Source organism: Haliotis cracherodii, unplaced genomic scaffold, assembly GCF_022045235.1.
Source record: "Haliotis cracherodii isolate W230 unplaced genomic scaffold, xgHalCrac1.p SCAF_1, whole genome shotgun sequence".
Taxonomy (NCBI): domain Eukaryota; kingdom Metazoa; phylum Mollusca; class Gastropoda; order Lepetellida; family Haliotidae; genus Haliotis; species Haliotis cracherodii.
In genome coordinates, this window is record NW_027266264.1 from 73,155,336 (window position 1) to 73,175,725 (window position 20,390).

Consider the following 20,390-nt stretch of genomic DNA (forward strand, 5'->3'; position numbering starts at 1 on the left):
TTTCAGTAATATCTCTATGCGCCAAGTGTGTCAGTAATATCTCAGTGTATAGGGGTCCAGTGTGTCAGTGATATCTCTATGGGTCCAGTGTGTCAGTAATATCTCTGTGTATAGGGGTCCAGTGTTGGGTCCAGTGCGTCAGTAATATCTCAACGTATATGGATCTAGTGTATCAGTAATATCTAAACATATATGGATCTAGTTTTTCAGTAATATCTCAATGTATATGGGTCCAGTGTGTCAGTAATATCTCTATGGGTCCAGTGTTTCAGTAACATCTCTATGTATATGGATCCAATGTTTCAGTAATATCTCAACGTATATGGATCTAGTGTATCAGTAATATCTCAACATATATCTAGTGTTTCAGTAATATCTCATTGTATATGGGTTCAGTGTGTCAGTGATATCTCTATGGGTCCAATGTTTCAGTTATATCTCGATTGGTCCAGTGTGTGTCAGTGATATCTCTGTGGGTCCAGTGTGTCAGTAATATCTCTATGTATATGGATCCAATGTTTCAGTGATATCTCTATGGGTCCAGTGTTTCAGTAATATCTCATTGTATATGGGTCCAGTGTGTCAGTGATATCTCTATGGGTCCAGTGTGTCAGTAATATCCTTCATTGTATATGGGTCCAGTGTGTCAGTGATATCTCTATGGGTCCAGTGTATCAGTGATATCTCTGTGTATATGGGTCCAGTGTTTCAGTAATATCTATATCGTGCTGCATGGACCTGTGATTAATTACATTGAGAGACGATGACATAATCAAGTCGTCAACTGTAGTATATATGGAACCAAATAATATTATTATTGCAGATGTGGATCGGACAAAGCCTGTTTATGGCCGACATGCGACAACGCAACGCGCGGTTGTAAAGATTGTAAATGCTACATATGGACTGAATGAGGTCATCCGCGATTAGCAATGCAAATGGAATGTGTCCTAAAGACAACTATTAAAAACGGCAACCATTACAACATTTTTACCACCATATGAAATATTACACGAAAACATAATTCACAGTTGAATACACTCCACTGCGACAATCAAGTTTGTATCTATTTTACCAGTTCACGAGGATAAGACCTGTCATACAGATTAGAATGTGACACCCCCGCGCACCTGTCGCAGTAGACTCGTCCAGGTGAGACACACTCGCCAAGATGGCGACTCAAACGCTTTTCAAAGTTGGCTTCTTCTGTGCTATTACAGCCTTCCTGTTGATGTTTCTGGCCTTTGCTACACCATATTGGTACAAATCATGGACCCGTGTTCACAGTCCGTTCTCCAACATCGGGTTATGGCACGTTTGTCTTGCAGGGTACATCCAGCCCAAGGACCCCAACATGAAGTCCTATGTCGGCTGTTGGTGGATCCACTCCTCCGAGTTCAGCCAAGTCGCTAATCAAATTCAACCATGTAAGTATTCTTACAGTTATAACGACATATATGTTTATTCGTGTAACACTAATCGGCGATCTTCATGATTACACCTGTAATCAACAGATAAAGGCATTTTCACAATGTTTACCTGTGCAGGTAACTTCCGGTTTTGAAGTTAGTGACACTGATTATCATGATTATAGTATGTCCGTGAAATACAGCGGGCCCAATGTTGATAATTAAACATCTAAGATATATTGGGGTAGTACTTGTACGGCATGCCGTAATTAATATAAATTAGCATGAAAAGCCTGCCAGTCAAAGGGATACTTTTAGGCGATCATGCTGTAGGCTCATGTTATCAACCACTGCTTGGTTTGTCTAGACAGAACATGTTTTTTATAGCCTACTGGTGATCATGGTGATAGCTTCAATCTTGATTACTGGCATAAACCAACATAAACCAACACACACTCACTCAATAACTATAACCTCAATCGACCGTTTCTGTTTAGTTTGTTGTTTAACGCCGCAGTCACCAATATTCCAGCTATATGATGGCGGTCTGTATATAATCGAACTTGGGCAAGACAATCCTGTGATTGACATCACGAGCATTGATCAACGCAATTGGGATAAGATGACATTCACCCGATCCCATTAGTTGCCTCTTTCGGCAAGCATAATCGCCCTTTAAGGCAAGCATGAGTTGCTGAAGACTTATTCCACCCCAGATCTTCACGGGTTTGACCGCCTCCATGGTCTAGTGGTAGAGTGTCCACCCAGTGAGCAGAATGTCCTGGATTTGATCATACCAAAAGACGTTAAAATCTGGTACTCGTTGTTACCCTGCCTGGCGCACAGCCTTAAGGGGCAAAAAAAAGGACTGGTCAGTTTTGAGTCAGTGTACTGAGTGGGGTATTCATGTTAAACTGTGGCAAGGTATTTCAGTGGGCTAGGAATAAAAAATTGGCATTAGTCAGAACTAACACAAGCAGCCACACAAACACACATATAAGTTCAATACGCAACGCAACATTAAACCCCATTTTACCTCACCTATGTCATGTATGTCAATCTCTGGATTGTCTGGTCCAGACTCAATTATTTATAGACCACCGTCATATAGCTGGAATATTGCTGAGTGCGGCATTAAACAACAAACATACAAATATAACCTTTCTCTTCATAACGGACTGGTAATTCAACTTACATACAGGGGGTGGTGGGGTAGCCCTGTAGTCAAAGCGTTAGCTGGTCACACCGAAGACTCGGATTTGATTCCCTAAATGGGTAGAATCCCAATTCGGGTGTTCCCCACCATGATATTGCTGTAATATTGCTAAACGAGACGTAAACCTTTTGACCTATACTCACTCACTCACTCACTCACTCACTCGCTCACCCTCCATGAGCAGTCCCTAAGTAAAAGAAAAGTTTTGTTTTATTAAAATGGATTTGTTCCTGTAGCATATTCACACATGTGTAGTTTACAAAGTTGGGACGCTGAACACAACTGGTACTGCATACAGGAATTTGGTGTACTTTTAACAAAGAAGTCTTATGATGGCTTTCTTCTCCTACCTTGCAGCATGGTTTCGTGGAATCCAAGCTCTGTCCATCTTCACACTGGTAGCAGACCTGGTGGGAGGCCTCCTGCTGTTGTTTTACCTGCCGGACATCATGTACAAGAAGTTGTACGCCGGACGCAGAGTGAGCATCCTCTTTGCTGGAAGCATCATGGAGTTAATTGCAGGTATACACCACTCTTACTAACTACCTGTGTTTTCGTATCAGGTCTTTGAAAGGCATTTAGAAGTGATTCACAAAAGGAAGAGAATATATGGATGTCAACTTCTTTATTATGAGGAACACAACTTTTCGGAGTATATGCTTACTCCTTTATCATAAAGCCCCCGTTACACTATAAAGAACTTTCATAATAAAGAAGTTGACATCCATATATTCTCTTCCCTTACTGTGTTTTGTCTAAACAAGGCTCAATAGTCTATAAGCATTTCATTTGCTATGGGTGGCACTGGTGGCCCAATCATCTAAGGTGCTACAATTTGCTGTGCTGAGTTGTGTCCCTTAGGATTCAAGTAACCTAAGATTATGGGTCCAATCCCAGATTTACCTTAGTAATGATTCTTGGTTTCCAGTTCTATATCAACCTAAACGTCTAAGGCTTACTTCACTTTGAGCTTTCGTTCCCCATCAAGCAGATGTCCATGATGGGGAAAGAAAGCTCAAAGTGATGTAAGCCTTGCAGATGTCCTTGAGACCTGTGAAGATCCGGGGTAGAATAGGTCTTCAGCAACCCATGCTTGCAATAAAAAGCGACTATGCTTGTTGTAAGAGGCAAGGATTGGGTAGAATAGGTCTTCAGCAACCCATGCTTGCAATAAAAAGCGACTATGCTTGTTGTAAGAGGCAAGGATTGGGTGGTCAGGTTCGCTGACTTGGTTGATGCATGTCATCGTATCCGAATTGTGTGGGCTGATGCTCATTATGTCAATCACTGGATTGTCTGGTCCAGGCTCTGTTATTTACAGACTGCCGTCATGTAGCTGGAATAATGGTGAGTGCAGTGTTAAACAGCAAACAAAATAAACCAAAAGATGTCCATGATATACTGGTAACTGAAATACTGTTCACAGCAGTGTTAAACATCTCACTCAGTATGAAAGGTTTCCTCCCTTTGCTGTGTCGCAATCCGCCGATTGCCATCAAACATCAGCATGTAATTAGAACTTTAAAGTCTGATGACAATTGCAAAGTTAACTCAACAACTCTCAGAGGTGCCAACCGTTATGATTTGGGTGGAATCATTATGATCAAGTATGTGATATACGTTATGAATTTTGAAACCATTGCCAGTAATTTACACCAGTTTTACCACGCTACTGCATTGTCATAATTATATCGTACTGAAAGAGGAATCAGGCCTATTCCCCCTTGTGTCTTTGCAATCTCTGAACCAAGGAGAAGGTGAACATGCTAGGGCATGACATGTTTTATAATGCCAGAAACTCTACATTGTGGGAATGGTACACTTTACATTATTGCAATACTTTTGCATAGTCAAGATGCCACCAATAGACACCCATAGGTCTCATCTAACAATCTCCCATTGCAGCATTTCTGGTGTTCCTCATCGCCCCCAATAGACACCCATAGGTCTTATTTAACAATCTCCCATTGCAGCATTTCTGGTGTTCCTCATCGCCCCCAATAGACACCAATAGGTCTTATTTAACAATCTCCCATTGCAGCATTTCTGGTGTTCCTCATCGCCTCCAATAGACACTCATAGGTCTGATATAACAATCTCCCATTGCAGCATTTCTGGTGTTCCTCATCGCCTCCAATAGACACTCATAGGTCTGATTTAACAATCTCCCATTGCAGCATTTCTGATGTTCCTCATCGCATCCAATAGACACCCATAGGTCTGATCTAAGATCTCCCATTGCAGCATTTCTGATGTTCCTCATCGCGTCCAATAGACACCCATAGGTCTGATCTAAGATCTCCCATTGCAGCATTTCTGATGTTCCTCATCGCGTCCAATAGACACCCATAGGTCTGATCTAACAATCTCCCATTGCAGCATTTCTGGTGTTCCTCATCGACTCCAATAGACACCCATAGGTCTGATATAATGATCTCCCATTGCAGCATTTCTGGTGTTCCTCATCGCCCTGGTGTTTGCGGAGATGTCCAATGACCCGACCTGGATGCCGAGACCGTGGATGAACTACCTGTCCTGGAGCTACGGTCTGTGTGTCCTGTCCGGCTTCTTTTCCGCCTTCGCTGGCATGTTCACCTTCATCATGGGCCTCATCTTCAGGGACAAGGAGCGCGGCATCATCGGCAGCGACACACTGGACACTCGACTGGAGAAGATGAAGCAGAAGGAGATCGAGGTATGGCCTGAAAACTTTACAGCCTCCTTATTAAGTAGTGCTGTCTCCCGGGATTCTAGGATGGAATATTCCTTGTATCCTATGCTTGTCGTAAAAGGTGACTAAATGATTAGGGTTATCAGGCTCAATTACTTGATTGCTTTCCCAACTCTCGGGACGGGACGTTGCTATTATTGTCAACCACTGGTTTATCACTTGCTTATTTACAGACTGCCGTGGCCTGGCTGGAATATTGCTGACTGCAGTGTTTTAGATCAAATAAACAAACTGGTGACTAAGGGCACCTAAATGAGGTGCTTCATGTGCAGCGTTTATCCCTTAGTCATGCGAAGATCCACTGGCTGGGGGTGAATCCTGCTGAAATATTGCTGATGTGACTTTATTTAACTTACTTGAATCCTAGATTCAACCTGATTATGATCCTGACATTTGTGCTTGTTTTTTTGGTCAAAGTTGTAAACAATTGTAATCTGTTATTTTGGGCTTTCCTGTAACATTGATATGACAGAACTTATCCTATCTCACACTATGCATATCTTCCTTCTTCTTTCAATCCTTATGCAGAAATGGGCTTGAACAAAGTTTCCAACTTCTAAAAACAATTCACCTGAACACATCCCAGCATCACCATGGTCACCACCCAAACAAATGGCTCATACAATGTAATACTTCTGCCACATCATTCTCTATCTCATCACCACCCTGTGGAGACGGGTATTGAGTTTTTGAGAATACATTTTTTTTTGTAGGCCACGTCCTCAATTCTGTCAACTTTTATAACACTAACTTGAAGAGGCAAAGGGTACAGAACATGAAAAACACCCAGCCTGCAGACATAAACTACTGATCCTCATGATCATTGTTGTGAGTGTTGCGGCCATTGTTATGAAGACAGTGTTCCAACCTCACCAAGGAAGCTTTCAATATGTTCCTACGCAAATGCCACAAGCGTGATGTTGACCACTTGTCGAAGTCCAAGGACGTTGAACATACTAAAGACCGATGGTGATGGGATTGCTCTCACACCTCAGACAAGGATTGTCGTGCTTCCTCAGAGAGTCGCCGTTCCATTAATCCATGCTCTCGGGATCATTTGTCAAATTATCAACATTTCAAGGATTGATGTTCCAGATCTACGAGTTGCCCCTCTCTACACTCAACACTCACCAGATTAGGAGTGTCGCTCTACTGATCGAACAGGAGCTCCTGCTCGACATGACAATTGCTGTCATTCAAAGGATAATTCCTATTCAGATTTTGCTGATCGGTTGTTGACTTCTACAATTTATTCAGATCATCGGCATTGGGGGGATAATCCCCGTTCCTACTCCACGAACCCTCCTCAACAAGACTTCATCCAGGGATCACCTTCAGCATAACGACTTCAAGGATCGATACCCCCCACATCTGGATCCGTATCATCATATGTGTGTCTACCCATATGCATCGCCTTATCGTGACTATCACTCTCGTGCTGACTTCTATCGTCATATGCCTTGGATGGTGACATTGCTATTCTCTGCCCCAAGCGCTCTGCTACTACTTCTCCTATGGAGAAACGCGATCCCATCCACTTGGATACTACCATCCAGCTCCCGCTCCCGCTTATTTCTAAAATCCTGTCAGCAACAAAAGCCATCGCTGCTTCTGTGTCATATGCGAAAGCTCCCTTGTTAGAGGTTCTGTTGCACTGTGTCAAGAACAGTTATTGGCCCCAAAATTCGAAGAGAGTAGCCATTACCACCACTGAGGCTCACCGTTCCTCCACTAAGGCCTTATACAACTATAAATGGAAAGCCTTCTGAGCCTACTGTCAAGCTTCTCCTCAACAAGTTGCAGAGTATCTGCAACATCTGAGATCCACTTGGAAGCTCAAAGGGTGCACTTTGGATATCTCTCTCGCGGCATCAACTCTCTCATTGCTACTGAAACCAGATCGAAGATTTCCATGTTCACTGAGCTTCAGTCCCTCATTCAGTCCTACAAGCTGGCTGACTGGTCTCTCTCGACTCCACCTACCCACTTGGGATCTTAACGTCATCCTACACCATTTGACTCCTGCAGAGTATGATGTTAACAGGGTCCAATGTGGGAGAAAACAGAATTGGAAGATCTTTCTGGGTCTTGACTGGGACTTCATCATGAAGATTAAGCATACGGGACAGCCAGACCATTTGTTTACCATCCCATCGCTGGCATCCATCCTGAGCCCAAATGACCATAAAGACATCCTCGAGTCTGTGCGCCCACTTTAGCATACCCGAAAGAGACTTCATCCCACTTTTCACGGTTGCCATCACAAAAGTCTCCCGTACTTCAGTCTCCTTTTGACTTCACTCGACTGTCCTGCTGGCCCACGCCTTTGCTGGATTGTGACGTCCAATCCACATGAGACTAGATCCGTCACCTCTACCATGGCCTTCAGCAAGTGCACCCTGTCCGCCATCATGGAGGGATGCTTTTGGAAGTCTGATATTGTCTTCACTTTCCACTATCTATGTGACATGTAAAAGGGGAATATGCTTGTTGTAAGAGGCGACTAACCGGATCGGGTGGTCAGGCTCGCTGACTTGGATGATGCATCCTCGCATCCCAATTGCGTAGATCAATGCACATGATGTCAGTCACTGGATTGTCTGGTCCAGACTCGATTATTTACCGACAGCTGTCATATAGCTGGAATGCTGCTGTGTTGCTGTGTTAAACAACAAACAAACAAGCAAGATCTCCTTCACCGACATTCACTGCCTCCCCCCGATTGGTCCTTTGGTCCTGGCACAACAATTGATGGCCGCAAATCAGCGCAAATAGACGATACTTTTACTCACTTCTGCTGCCCAGTGCTCTGTATCCTGTATATACAGAGTAATTATTGCCCCTGTGTTTATTGTCTTCATCATTCGGGTTCCTAGACTGAGTACCCAGTGGAGGTTGAGCAACCTTGTCTGTTGAGACTCCGGTCTTCAAAATCAATGTCGCCACAAGGCGCTGCCAAAACCATACCTTCTCACCTTGCTTTAGGCATGTGATGTCTCACTGTTGGATTGATGATCCTCTTGTGGATGTTGTCACATGTTCCTCTTCTTGTCTTAGCATGCGTTAATCCTTTGTGTGATTGATAGCTTTGACGAAGCATGAAATGAGATGCCAAGCTGGCTCAACCTATTGTCTGTCAGAGATAGTGGTGAGGCTTGTCTTGTAGAACTGATAGCCTGGAGACCCCCTCCGGAACAGTTATTAGTCGTACGCTGAATAGAACTCTTTTCAAAGCATCAGTCTTTCGCATAATGATGTTCTAAGGGAAAACATGTGCCATCTATTATGCCCATTTTCATGTTATGTCCGACTGGCATAAAGGGGTCGCATTGCCTGTTGTGGTGTTTTTACCCACTCACGACTTCTTGTCTTTGCTACACTAGGCAGTGGTATAGATTCTTTTATGTGTATCACTGTTTAGCACCAGCTTCGTCATGTATGTCTCATGGTTATAGTCTATACAGGCTAGGGTATCTGCACCCCACCGTCCAACAGTGGGATAAATGCACGGTGTGAGATAGGATAAGTTTAAAGATGTGTAAATTTTAAATTTAATTGTATGTTTATATACCTATCCAATCTCACATGCCCGACCATCCCCTCATCATAGCTCCTCTAGCCTGTCAGTTCTAAGAAAGAGAATGATATGACGGGTAGTCAGGTGATTATGTCATGTAAGTTCACAAGGCACAGGGTTTACAGTGCGTGACCCATTTGTTTGGGTGGGGATCATGGTGATGCTGGGATGTGTTCAGGTGAATTGTTTTTAGAAGCTGGAAACTTTGTTCAAGCATGTTTCCACATAATGATTGAAAGAAGAAGGAAGAAATGCATAGTATGAGATAGGATAAGTATATAGATATACAATTTAATGTAAAATTTACATATCACTAAGTAAAGTACTGTTTTGAGATATGCTATATACAATGACTCAAAAGAAATAAAGATTCTAACTTTGATTGAACAGACTGTTTCAAACCTCTACTTTTCATGCCTTTTACATGTACATGTATTAGTAGCATTGTGTCAAAGTAAATTGAAACCTTTGTTGAGCAAGATAAACATTGTACCCTTATTATTAAGTCACATTGTCCAAACAATATTCTGATTTCTTGTTACTATTTTTTTCAAAATTGATCTGAACATTGTATTTGATTGTTTACTGTACAACAAGTCTACCTATGTTCTCTGTTGACCTTTATGCAGTTTCTGCAAAAAACAAAATCAATTCACTCTCTTTGTTCAGGCTCGAAATCGAGCGGCTAATGGTCCACCACCATCGTATGGTGGCTCCGAACCTGTGCCAGGTTACCGCGACCCCAGCATGGGCTACCCATCAAGTGGTTACCCATCAACAGGATATCCGTCTGCGCCACCAGGGGGTTACCGCGACCACAGTGTCGGGGGTCCACCCAGCGTTGGAGGTTACCGTGAAGACTATAGACAACAGAAAGAATATGACAGCGGTTCCATGGCCAGTAGTTACCGTGATGAGAAACCAAGGCCGTACCCTGAAGGTGAGACAATAAGACACTAAATAATCATGTTGAAGACCCCAGGGGGGATTCCAGGTTAGAATAGGTCCCCAGCAATCCATGCTGGCTGTCAGAGGTGACCAAATGGATCGTGTGGTCAGTCTGGGTGACCTAATTGATAGTGTGTCATCATACCCCAAAGTCTTGGATCATTGCTTTCATTATCTTTATTTTCTTGTTCCCACTGCCTTGTTAGAATTGGCCTTCACAACCCATGCTTGTCGTAGAGGCGACTAACATGGTCAGACTCTCTGACATGGTTGATGCATGCCATTTGGACCCGTGAAGATTCCGGGGTAGAATAGGTCTTTAGCAACCCATGCTTGCCGTAAAGGGTGACTATGCTTGTCGTAAAAGGCGACTAACGGGATCGGGTGGTCAGGCTCGCTGACTTGGTTGATGCATGTCATCGATCCCAATTGCGTGGATCAATGCTCATGATATTAATACACTGGATTGTCTGGTCCAGACTCGATTATTTACAGACCGCCGTCATATAGCTGGAATATTGCTGAGTGCGGCTTTAAACAACAAACCAACCAATCAATCATCATTCCCCAAAGTCTTGGATCATTGCTTTCATTATCTTTATTTTCTTGTTTCCACTGCCTTGTTAGAATTGGCCTTCAGCAACTCATGCTTGTCGTCGAGGCGACTAACGTGGTCAGACTCTCTGACATGGTTGATGCATGCCATTTGCGTAGATCGAGGCTCATGATGTTTATCACTAGACTGTCCTGCCCTGACTCAGTTATTTACCAAACGCTGTTTTATAGCTGGAATATTGCTGAGTGTGGTTATATTGTTACCCAACATCCCCACGTTATGAGTTATTTACTGACCAGGTGTGTTGTGTTGTGTTGTACTATTGACTGAAACATTGTATTAGCGACTGAGACATTGTACTGTTGGCAGAAACACGCTACTGCTTGCTGAAACATTGTACAACTTGCTGAAACACTATACCATGTATACTACTTGCTGAAATTTTGTCCTGAAACATTGTAGTATTGACTGAAACACTATATTATTGGTTGAAACACTGAACAACTTGCAGACACATTGTACTATTAGCTGAAACATTGTAGTATTGACTGAGACATTGTACTATTGGCTGAAACTGTATTAATGACTAAGACATTGTACTATTTATAGGTGAAACATTTTACTATGAGCTGAAACATTGTAGTATTGGCTGGAACATCACACAAATTGAAACACATTATAATACGCTTAACATGATTAAATCAACTGCACAGACAGAAATGCAAGTAAGCGAGTAATAAATGCTGCACATTCTTGTATACATCAACTTTAACGATGACCACTATGTCTTTAGCACACCAGAGGATGGCCTATGGCGGGCCAAGAGGGGCCCACTACCGCCATGGACCACCCAAGATAGACCAAGGTTACACAGTCCGGACAGGAAGTGATAGCAGTAATGCTGGTAGCCGGGGGAAAGTGGACGAATCGGTCGTGTAGAGGACCAAGCCTCAGGTGCTAGAACTGGTAAGCAAGAAGTCATGTTCCTTGTAGACACTTTAAGATAGAGTTGCAAATCAGTGATCTTTTGGAAATCAATTTATGGATACAATGTTCAATCTTCTCTTTGACAAACTTCATTGAAACAGGCACTGATACAAATAAATGTATGTTAGACATGAGAACACACAAATATTTTTTCATTATAGTTAAAACATATTTATCATGTTTTTTATGCTTTCAGTGTCCTGAAAAATGTCCGCAAGAGGATGCAAGTGAGAGGACAGGTTGCCATTGTAAATAGCTCATTTTTTAACATACTGAAACCAACATGATAAATAGACATGATCAATACAACACTCCATCAGAATTTTAGAAAGTCCAATATCTCCTTGCCAACTGATGGTACAATTATTTCTCATTTATACGTTTCAGTTGTAATTACCTACTGCTTTTAGGAAAAAACTTCAAAATGTAAAGATCAAATATTATGTGTTGTTGCAGATTTTATTGATAAAATGCATAGTCAGGTTCATCTTCAACCATGATATTTGTGCTGTACATGCAGGATAATCTTTATGTGTTTCATGTTATAGGTATAAATATCATTTCAGGTCTTCTTTGCTCTTTCAAACCTGCTGTGAATCTCTCCATTTAATGTGAAAACAATACAAATTTGCTTGTTTCTGCCAAGAATCCCCTATAATCCCAATGTGCCTATAATGCTGAAGATATTGATTCAACAACATTCGACCATCACAAGAAGACAAACAAACCAACAGGGCTCCAGAGACGTATTTGATCCATTGAATATTTGGCATGTTATTGTTCACATTAGTATTGATAGTTTCTTTGAGTATTCAATATTTTTTTTACTCTCCTCGGTCCAGTCTATTGGGTTTTGTAACTTTTTGAACAATAATTTACTTCTGTGCTGTGCACGTAACTTGTAAATATCATGTGTTCGTGGGCTGCTTCAAGTCAGTCACATGTCGCATAACCTTAGAAGTGATATACATGTCTAAGTTACAATAAGCGAGATGTTGTGCATCTGTGCAGTATTCACTGCAGTAGAGTTCATGTATATACATGATGCTGCATTCAGTCTTTAACAGAAGATCTGTGTAGATATATCTGAAAAGCCAAGTTGGGTAATTGCGAACACTGTTCTTATACTATTGGGTTAGCAAATTTCTTAATGCATATTTGCACATTAATTGGGTAATGGTAATTAGTAGCTTATCTGGAGCTCTGAAATCAATATATTGATTCAAAGGTTTGTTTTGCCTTATTTCATTAGAACTCATTTGCTTGAGATCCGTTTCCTCTCTCCTGTTTATTTGTTTAGTGGAAGTTACCTCCCTTGTTCACATTATCTCCCTTGGTTGATAGAACCATGTTGCTCTTTCTACTAGGTTTGATTAAGGATGTGAAAATGTAAACACGTCAAGGTATTCAATACTCAGTATTAGACAGTGATGCCGACTGAGTGTAGTTAGTGTATTGGAACCAGTAACATGATTAAAAACCTGAACACGTTCTTGATTTCTTGAAGAAACTTGATGCTGTAAAATTGCTCAGATGAAAAGATGACAACAAATTATAAGTGATACATTCATGATAACATGCATTGTAAATACCATTGTCATTTTTTAATCATTCTGTACAATAACTACATTTCTTTTAAAGACTAGCAATAGTATGATTTGTACCATGTAATTTTTTTATATAACTATGTATATTTTTGCATAATAAAATTTGCAAAGATAAGTCACATTGTTTGTGTTTTAATGATACTGTTTTCAGACTGAGAAGGGGGTATGGTAGCCTAGAAGGTAAATCATTCGCTCATCATGCTAATGACCTGGGTTTGATATTCCACATGGGTAAAATGTGTGAAGTCCATTTCTGGTGTCCCTGCTGCGATATTGCTGGAATATTACTAAACACGGCGTTAAACCATACTCATTTACTCTGACTGAGGACTTGAATAGTTGTTGGCTGACACGGACATAGATAAGTTACCTGTAGTCTGATATAGCAGCTGCCTATGTACCGGTACTACTGAATGATGTCTGGGACAATTAGGGAATTATTATTCTCATTTCTGAGCCAAAAGCTGTCACTCGCCATAAGGAAATGGTTGGGTAGCTTGGTGGGTATGCTCATCATACAGAAGACCGCTTCCATGACCTTGTAAGAAGAGCATCTTCCCGGAGAGAGGAAGTGTGGTGGTCATAGCAAACGATTTTACCAGGTGGTACTTGATGTTACCCTGCCTTGTGCTCGGCATGAAGAGCATTAAACAAAGGACTAATAATAATGGCCTATTTATATTGCGCATATTTCCACATTACTCAGGGGCATGCTGAAAGCAATATTATTTTCCTGGTCAATGGATCAATGTGCTCTCAAGAATCATTTTCAGCTCACTGGGGTGTATACAACCCAAGCTGGCTGTTAGGCGTTAGAAAGTTAACAACCATCTCATCCTACTGGTTGTTTCAGAGTCAGAGTGAGTGAGTTGGGCTTATCAGTATTTCAGTTATATCGCTTAATGTGGGAGCAAAGCCCGTAGTGATGCAGGTCTCAGACGTTTACCACTTCGGTGAAACCCACGAGCATGGGTATGGTGCTGACAAAGCTAGAAATATAATCGGGGCGAACCGGGATTCGGACCAACGATCATAAGTTTCTTGGGTGCCCAAGGGACGCAACTCTGCACAGCGAATTAGACGACTGGACCACCTGCGCCCCCTTCAGAGTCAGAACACTGTGCAGTGGGGTGTCAATGTTAAACTGCGGCATAGCATCTGAGTAAGCTAACCCTCTAAAACAGGCATGTCCAGGCTCGCATGCACATCGTTATACATGTGAAATAATATTAACCGTGATACTAAACACTTTCACCTAACCTCAATATACAGAAGATCTGTGTTCTACGTGTGAAGCTCATTCACCTGCTGGGATATTGCTGAAATATTTCCAGTAAAGGCAGCAAAAAACATCAGTATCAAACCAGTGTTTTGCCAACAGACGTGCAGAACCTTCAAGCTCTCACGCAGGTAGTTAAATCACCCCAGTACCCACCCGACACAAGTACCCAAGTTACACGTCTCAGCCCTAGTTCTATCCACTGATGAGCTCACCTAGGTCTCATAAGAGAATTTTTAAAAAACATCTAAAAGTAGAATTTACATGCCTGGGGTGATTTCCGTGTTATGGTCGATGTATAACTTCTCTATAATTGTGCCAGTGACCAAAAGTTGTGTCAATTTTACTTCACAATGGCCAGTGAATTGCTCAGAATCAACTGCAGCAATAAAAAGTGTGACATAATCGCTTAAAGAAAAAGAATGACAACATATCTTGAAAATAATGGTTTATTAAAATTCCATTTGAATTCAAAGAAATGTATGTGCAGATCATGTGATTTCTGGTACAAAATGATACATTGTATAACAAAAATAATACACTCTGGTCCCCTGAATATGTAAACTCATCACAACTGTAAAATACATGTAATTGCGTTCACAGTGCCATGTGTGAGTCAATAGTTGACTTAAGATTTGCCATGATTGTCAGGATTAGAATCCCCTCCCGCCCATGTGTATATTGCTGTCTGCCACGTTATACAACAAAAACACACGCAGTGCTAAACTGACGGCCATCAGGAACTTTACCACTTTAAAAATGAAATCGCAAAGAAATATAAGTTCAAACTAAATCAATGAAAAACACATCGCCCAATCACAACAATGCTCAATAGAGAAAGTGATACACTTTCACCGCACGTTTTTGTAGAAAATGCAAAAAAGTAAAAACCTTGCTCCTGTGTTGCTGTAACTAACTCGATGCGCTGTTACAGACAGACCGGGCAGATATTAGACAGGCCCAGAACAGCCAGACCCCGGGTAACTATGCCCAATGAAGACCAGTACTTGCATACTTTGCATCTCCAGAATCATTCCTGACAGTGACATCACCAGTGACAAATGCCTTAGGGCATATGGTTAGTCGATAGACAGTGGCCAGGCAACTCAGTGCTCAAGGGATTAGGTCTTACAGGCCGAACAGAGGACAGTTATTGACAGCGCAATATCATCGTCAGGAATGAGAAGGGGCCAGACTGTACGTTGTTGGCACAATGTGACTGGCAGAGGGTCATCATCACTGATGAAAGATGGTTCTGACGGTTCAGAGCTGAGTGAAGGGTGTTATGCTGTGGGAAGGAAATTGGGGGCAGGAGAGAACACCGCTGGTCATCGTTAACAGACATTTGACAGCTTGAATCATACAGGACTCACTGTACACTCCCAAGACTTGTCCCCTACAGAACACCTCTGGGATGTCATGGACCAGTGTTCGACAGCGACCACATACTCTAGCCAGCAGACAAGAAGAGATCCAGGCCCTCCAAGAAGAATGGCATCATATCCCACATGACGTCATCAGACTGCTGACATTTTCTGTGCATCGGAGAGTTTTTGTGTGTCTTGAAGCAGGGGGTGGTCATACATGCCATTAATGTCATGTGTCATTGAACTTGAGTGATTTTAAATGTGTGCCCTTTTCCAATAAAGTTGAAAGCTTGTAAACATGGTGAAGTTTCTTTAGGCTGTCAATATAGCATCTTATCAACAAGTCAGGTTGATCAATCATATCTGAAACATGACTTGAGTACTTGTAGGATTATATTGGGATAAAAATGATAGTTGCCAAAACTTTGGATTTCAAGTCATACAAAGTAACCTTCAATGTACACAGCCAGGGCTGAAACACACAAGTCACAATAGAATACCAAATCTCATTAAAATCAGACCTTCATGCTCCCTACCGCTACACAAAGCTTTACGATCTGATTTGAATGAGATTTCACAATATCAGGATAGCGTTACAGTACACATAACGACATATTTTGTTTAATAATACTACAAAATATTTATAACATGATAAATGCTGGACGTATTTCAATAATGCTCATGTTATCAAAACACATCACTGAGTTCATAATACATATCACTGGAAAACCCTTTCAGTCAGCAGGAAACATGTTTGTAGTTTCACACATGAGTAGGATTCATTAAAACTATTCATGTACATATCAATTAAAAAATATAGTTCACAAATACATTTAATACAATTTGATGCCCAGCAATTGTTGGGAGTACATCTGATCTCAGATAAGAAACAAATCACTTGCATTAAACGATAAAATCTACAGCCTACCATAATTATATTGCTATGATAATGAATATCAAAGGCACCACCAAATCTTCATTATCTTACAAGATAAGTCAACCCTGATTTTAGAAAATTAGCACAAATATTAGCACCATGTCATAGTTAAAACCCTATTTTTGGTATCTTTGGTTTTATCTTCTTTAACATTTTTCAAGAAAATATAACAAAAGTATCTTTCACGTCCTTAAAAACCAACAGAGATTTTAAAGATATGTATATATTTGATTGTTGTTGAACATGGTCTGGCCGTAAGAGCAAAAACATCATGTCCTGACGTCAATGATGAGCCCCCCTTTCATGTCTGTGCCCTAAGAAGTGTAAATTGCTTCTGTGATTTGTGCCCAATGTAATAAAGCCCTCTAAATCAAAACCGCATTTTCTTCTTACTTCCTATTTTAATAAGTCTTGGTTTCCACGGAGCCCACTGTTTGACTCTGTCAGTGGTGAATGCTTCGGGTCGTATCGTGTTTGGCACTGCATGATGGGACTGAAGAGATAACTGGGCTGCCATTAAACCAGCCTTTATGCAAAGGTCAAGGTCATGACCTTTAACGATTGCATCGATCACCCCGGCTGCCAAGCTGGAAACAAAAATTGGATTTAAGCAACAAATGATATCATTGTAGAGATTCAATTCTTTGACAACAAGATGATTACACCACCACCACCATGTTCCAACACCACACAAAGCTGTTACTGAGAAGCATGTTGCACACACGTTCAGAAGTGCATGTTTGTGAGATGTGGCGTGGGTTAGAAAAATCAAGAAAAATCATTTTCAAGGCCTTTTCAAGAGTTCAAATTCAAGTGGTGGCCCAAGTGGCCCAGTCATTTAAGGCGTCGCAATTCGCTGTGCAGAGTTACGTCCCTTGGGCATGCCAGAAACCTATGATTGTGTGTTTGAATCCCGGTTTGCCCTGATTATGTACCTAGGTTTGTCAGCACCATACCCGTGCTCGTGGGACCTGAGATCTGCGTCACTTTGGGCTTTCCTCCCACATTAAGCTGACTCGCAATGATATAACTGGAATACTGTTAGAAGCGGCGTTAAACCCAACTCACTCACTCACTCTAGTTAAGACTTCGCAGTAAGAGCAATGTGCACTAAGTTAAGCAGGATAAGTTAAAATGATTAATGTTCAATAATATGAAAAGGCAATAGTTCAGCTTGAGGTCATTGCACATGTACAGTTTCATGCAAAAATAGTCATTAGTTTTGGAGGTATGGCTTCGAAACAATGTCCAAAGTTGTCCAAATTGTTTCCATGGAAACATAATAAAATATAATTTAGAAAATTTTCAAAATAGCAAAAGGCATGAGTTAAGCTGATAAACAATGCATATGCCAAGTTTTGTTGAAAAATGTTGAAAGGTTTTAAGTTATGGCCAGGAAAACAAACGGTAAGGGAGGTAACTTGTATTGCCTTGAAACCAAAGCCAACACCATTTTTGATGGACATGAAGACATCCTTTCCACCACAAGGATTTTAGAGGCCTTTCTCTTGCATGTCAGTCAGTTTCTCAAAGTTGAATCTCATGAAATACTATCGTAATCAGTGAGGATGGCCGTTATGTTGCTGATGTCACAAACCCAACATTGGTGCTTGCTTGTAACTCACATTCTGATTGGCACGTTAAACCTAGTAGCGTAGCCAATCAAATTGACTAAAGGAAATCAAGGGCTGATAATTTGAGAATGCAAGAAACACAAGAATAGGTCCAGGGGTTAGTGTAGGTTACTGAAATGCTAGCCTGGAGATATGGAGGATGATTTCAACATGGCCGACAACCTAATTATATATATTGAGGAAAAATGAACATTTACGATGTATTTACCCAACTCTACATCTGTTAAATAAATAACCTTATCAGAGTAGACTATTTACCTTGATTTAGGTAATCTAAAGTGTGAAAAACAATAAGCATTTCTTCTTCTTCGGCATATCATTGACAACATCTAACCCTTTGTCGCACAGAACCTGTTTGCCGTAAGTGCTTATAAAATGATTATCCCCACATTCTAATGACATAGCCTGTTCATCCATCTTGTTCTTGTCAATTCTCAGAAATGTCTGAATGAATAATCAGTCCAGTATCTGTACAAGAGTTGATGAGGCACCCAAAGATTCATTCACAAAGAAAGGTAGAGCAATGGATTCCGTTCCTCCTACATCAGCCTCATTGTACCAACATGTCAAAAGAGCAGAATTTCAAGCTGGCCAGTGTTGGGGATGAAGTCTGGAGGCCGACTGAGAGAGGATGGGTAACATCAGTAGCACATGGCATATGGGCCTTTGTGGACTACACTACCACAAGCTTGTAAGTCCCGCCAAGAGCTTCTGGGATGTAGTTGTAAGTCTGAGAGGGGGTGCAGAGCAAGATGTGACTGTAATGTGGCACATTTAATCATTACACTACTTTGCAAATGTGATAACATTTAATTGTCACTAGACACCCAAAACATTAGCCATTTACAAGGATATTTCAATAAATACAATTTTTATCTTTAAATATGCTGTAATTTATCTTATGAGTATACAATATTGGTAAAGTCTATTGGCTTTAATAATGTACAGTAAACTACGGTTATAACGAACACGCTTATAAGAACTGACCGATATAACAAACTTAATTTATAGTCCCGGACATTTGTTGTACATATGCTGTATATCTGCTTAATACGAACTATGGTTATAACAAACTAAAATTAGTGGTCCCTTTGAGTTTGTTATAACCATAGTTAACCGTATGTTGTAAAGATATGCTGAAGAAGAAGGAAATGCATATTTTATTTCACTTAAATCAAACAAATAGTCTACTAAAACATAGTGATAAGATGTAGTGTTGGGTAAGAACATTCTAAAATGTTCCTTTTTCATAATACAATTTGGTTGTGGGTCATGTTCATACGAGAAATATTAGAATTTCATATTCATATTGGACTTTTGTGGTGGCCGCATATCTGAAAATATTTAGAATGCCATTGCAACACAACTGTGCCACGTTTCATGCTCTTATCACAAAGTGCAAATTTTTTTACGAAACGGCTGCACCATAAGTCCAAAATGTTTTCTTCGAGACATAAATAAAAACAAAATTTTGAAAAATTTCAAAATAGCAAAAGCTGATAAGCAATGTATATGCAAAGTTTCTTCGAAAAACAGTGAACAATTTTTAAGTCATGGCTTGGAATAGTGTTGAGTCCTTCTATTAAATATACACACCAAATTTCATTACATGGGGAAAGAAAACATCTGAGTAATAGTGATAAAAGCCACATGGCCACACGGCTAGGTACACACATACAAAATTTCATTTTGAACAAAAATGATTGAATAATGGCCATAAATAACTCTTACAATATCGCTGCCATGGTGGCCACATCGAAAATCAGATGCAAACCTTCTGAACAAATTCAAGTGTCATCATTGGTGGGATGTAGCACGTGAAATTTCAGCATGTGGTTTTAGGTGTGGTGAGGTGAAATTGGGTTTAACGTCGCGTCCAAGATTATTGCACTTATATAGCGACGTGCATGCATGTGTATGTGTGCGTGGCTGCTTGTACTAGTCCGGACTGATACCGATTTATAGTGCTAGCACACTGAGATACCATGCCGCAGTTTAACATGAATACCCCACTCAGACACACTATACTGACTCCGAGCCGACCAGTCCTTGATTAGCCCCTAAAGCCGAGTGCCAGACAGGGTAACAACAAGTACCATCTTTTAACGTCTTTTGGTATGACGCAGCTGGGGATCGAACCCC

The 20,390-nt window shown here is 40.9% G+C and overlaps 2 protein-coding genes across 2 annotated transcripts in view; one reads left to right on the top strand and one right to left on the bottom strand.

Annotated features, from left to right (window-relative positions):
- Window positions 1-1,127: 1,127 nt before the first annotated feature.
- On the top strand, window positions 1,128-13,117 carry LOC139470743 (uncharacterized). The gene is made up of 6 exons (XM_071253059.1): window positions 1,128-1,427; window positions 2,983-3,147; window positions 5,073-5,320; window positions 9,603-9,873; window positions 11,231-11,403; window positions 11,621-13,117. The coding sequence occupies exons 1-5, from the start codon at window positions 1,172-1,174 to the stop codon at window positions 11,374-11,376; spliced, it is 1,086 nt and encodes a 361-aa protein (XP_071109160.1). The 5' UTR covers window positions 1,128-1,171; the 3' UTR covers window positions 11,377-11,403; window positions 11,621-13,117.
- Window positions 13,118-16,576: 3,459 nt separating this feature from the next.
- LOC139468345 (uncharacterized) overlaps window positions 16,577-20,390 on the bottom strand; it is a 29,766-nt gene continuing 25,952 nt past the window's right edge. Inside the window, exon 19 of the mRNA XM_071250257.1 lies at window positions 16,577-17,201. Coding sequence (XP_071106358.1) covers window positions 16,985-17,201 — 217 coding nt within the window. The 3' untranslated portion in view covers window positions 16,577-16,984. The remainder of the gene's footprint in view (window positions 17,202-20,390) is intronic.

Bases quoted from the DNA above. Each gene is read 5' to 3' on its own strand.
- LOC139470743 (XM_071253059.1), top strand. From the start codon at position 1,172: ATGGCGACTCAAACGCTTTTCAAAGTTGGCTTCTTCTGTGCTATTACA. The intron at 1,428-2,982 runs GTAAGTATTCTT...CCTACCTTGCAG, and splicing joins CGCTAATCAAATTCAACCAT to CATGGTTTCGTGGAATCCAA. The intron at 3,148-5,072 runs GTATACACCACT...CTCCCATTGCAG, and splicing joins CATCATGGAGTTAATTGCAG to CATTTCTGGTGTTCCTCATC.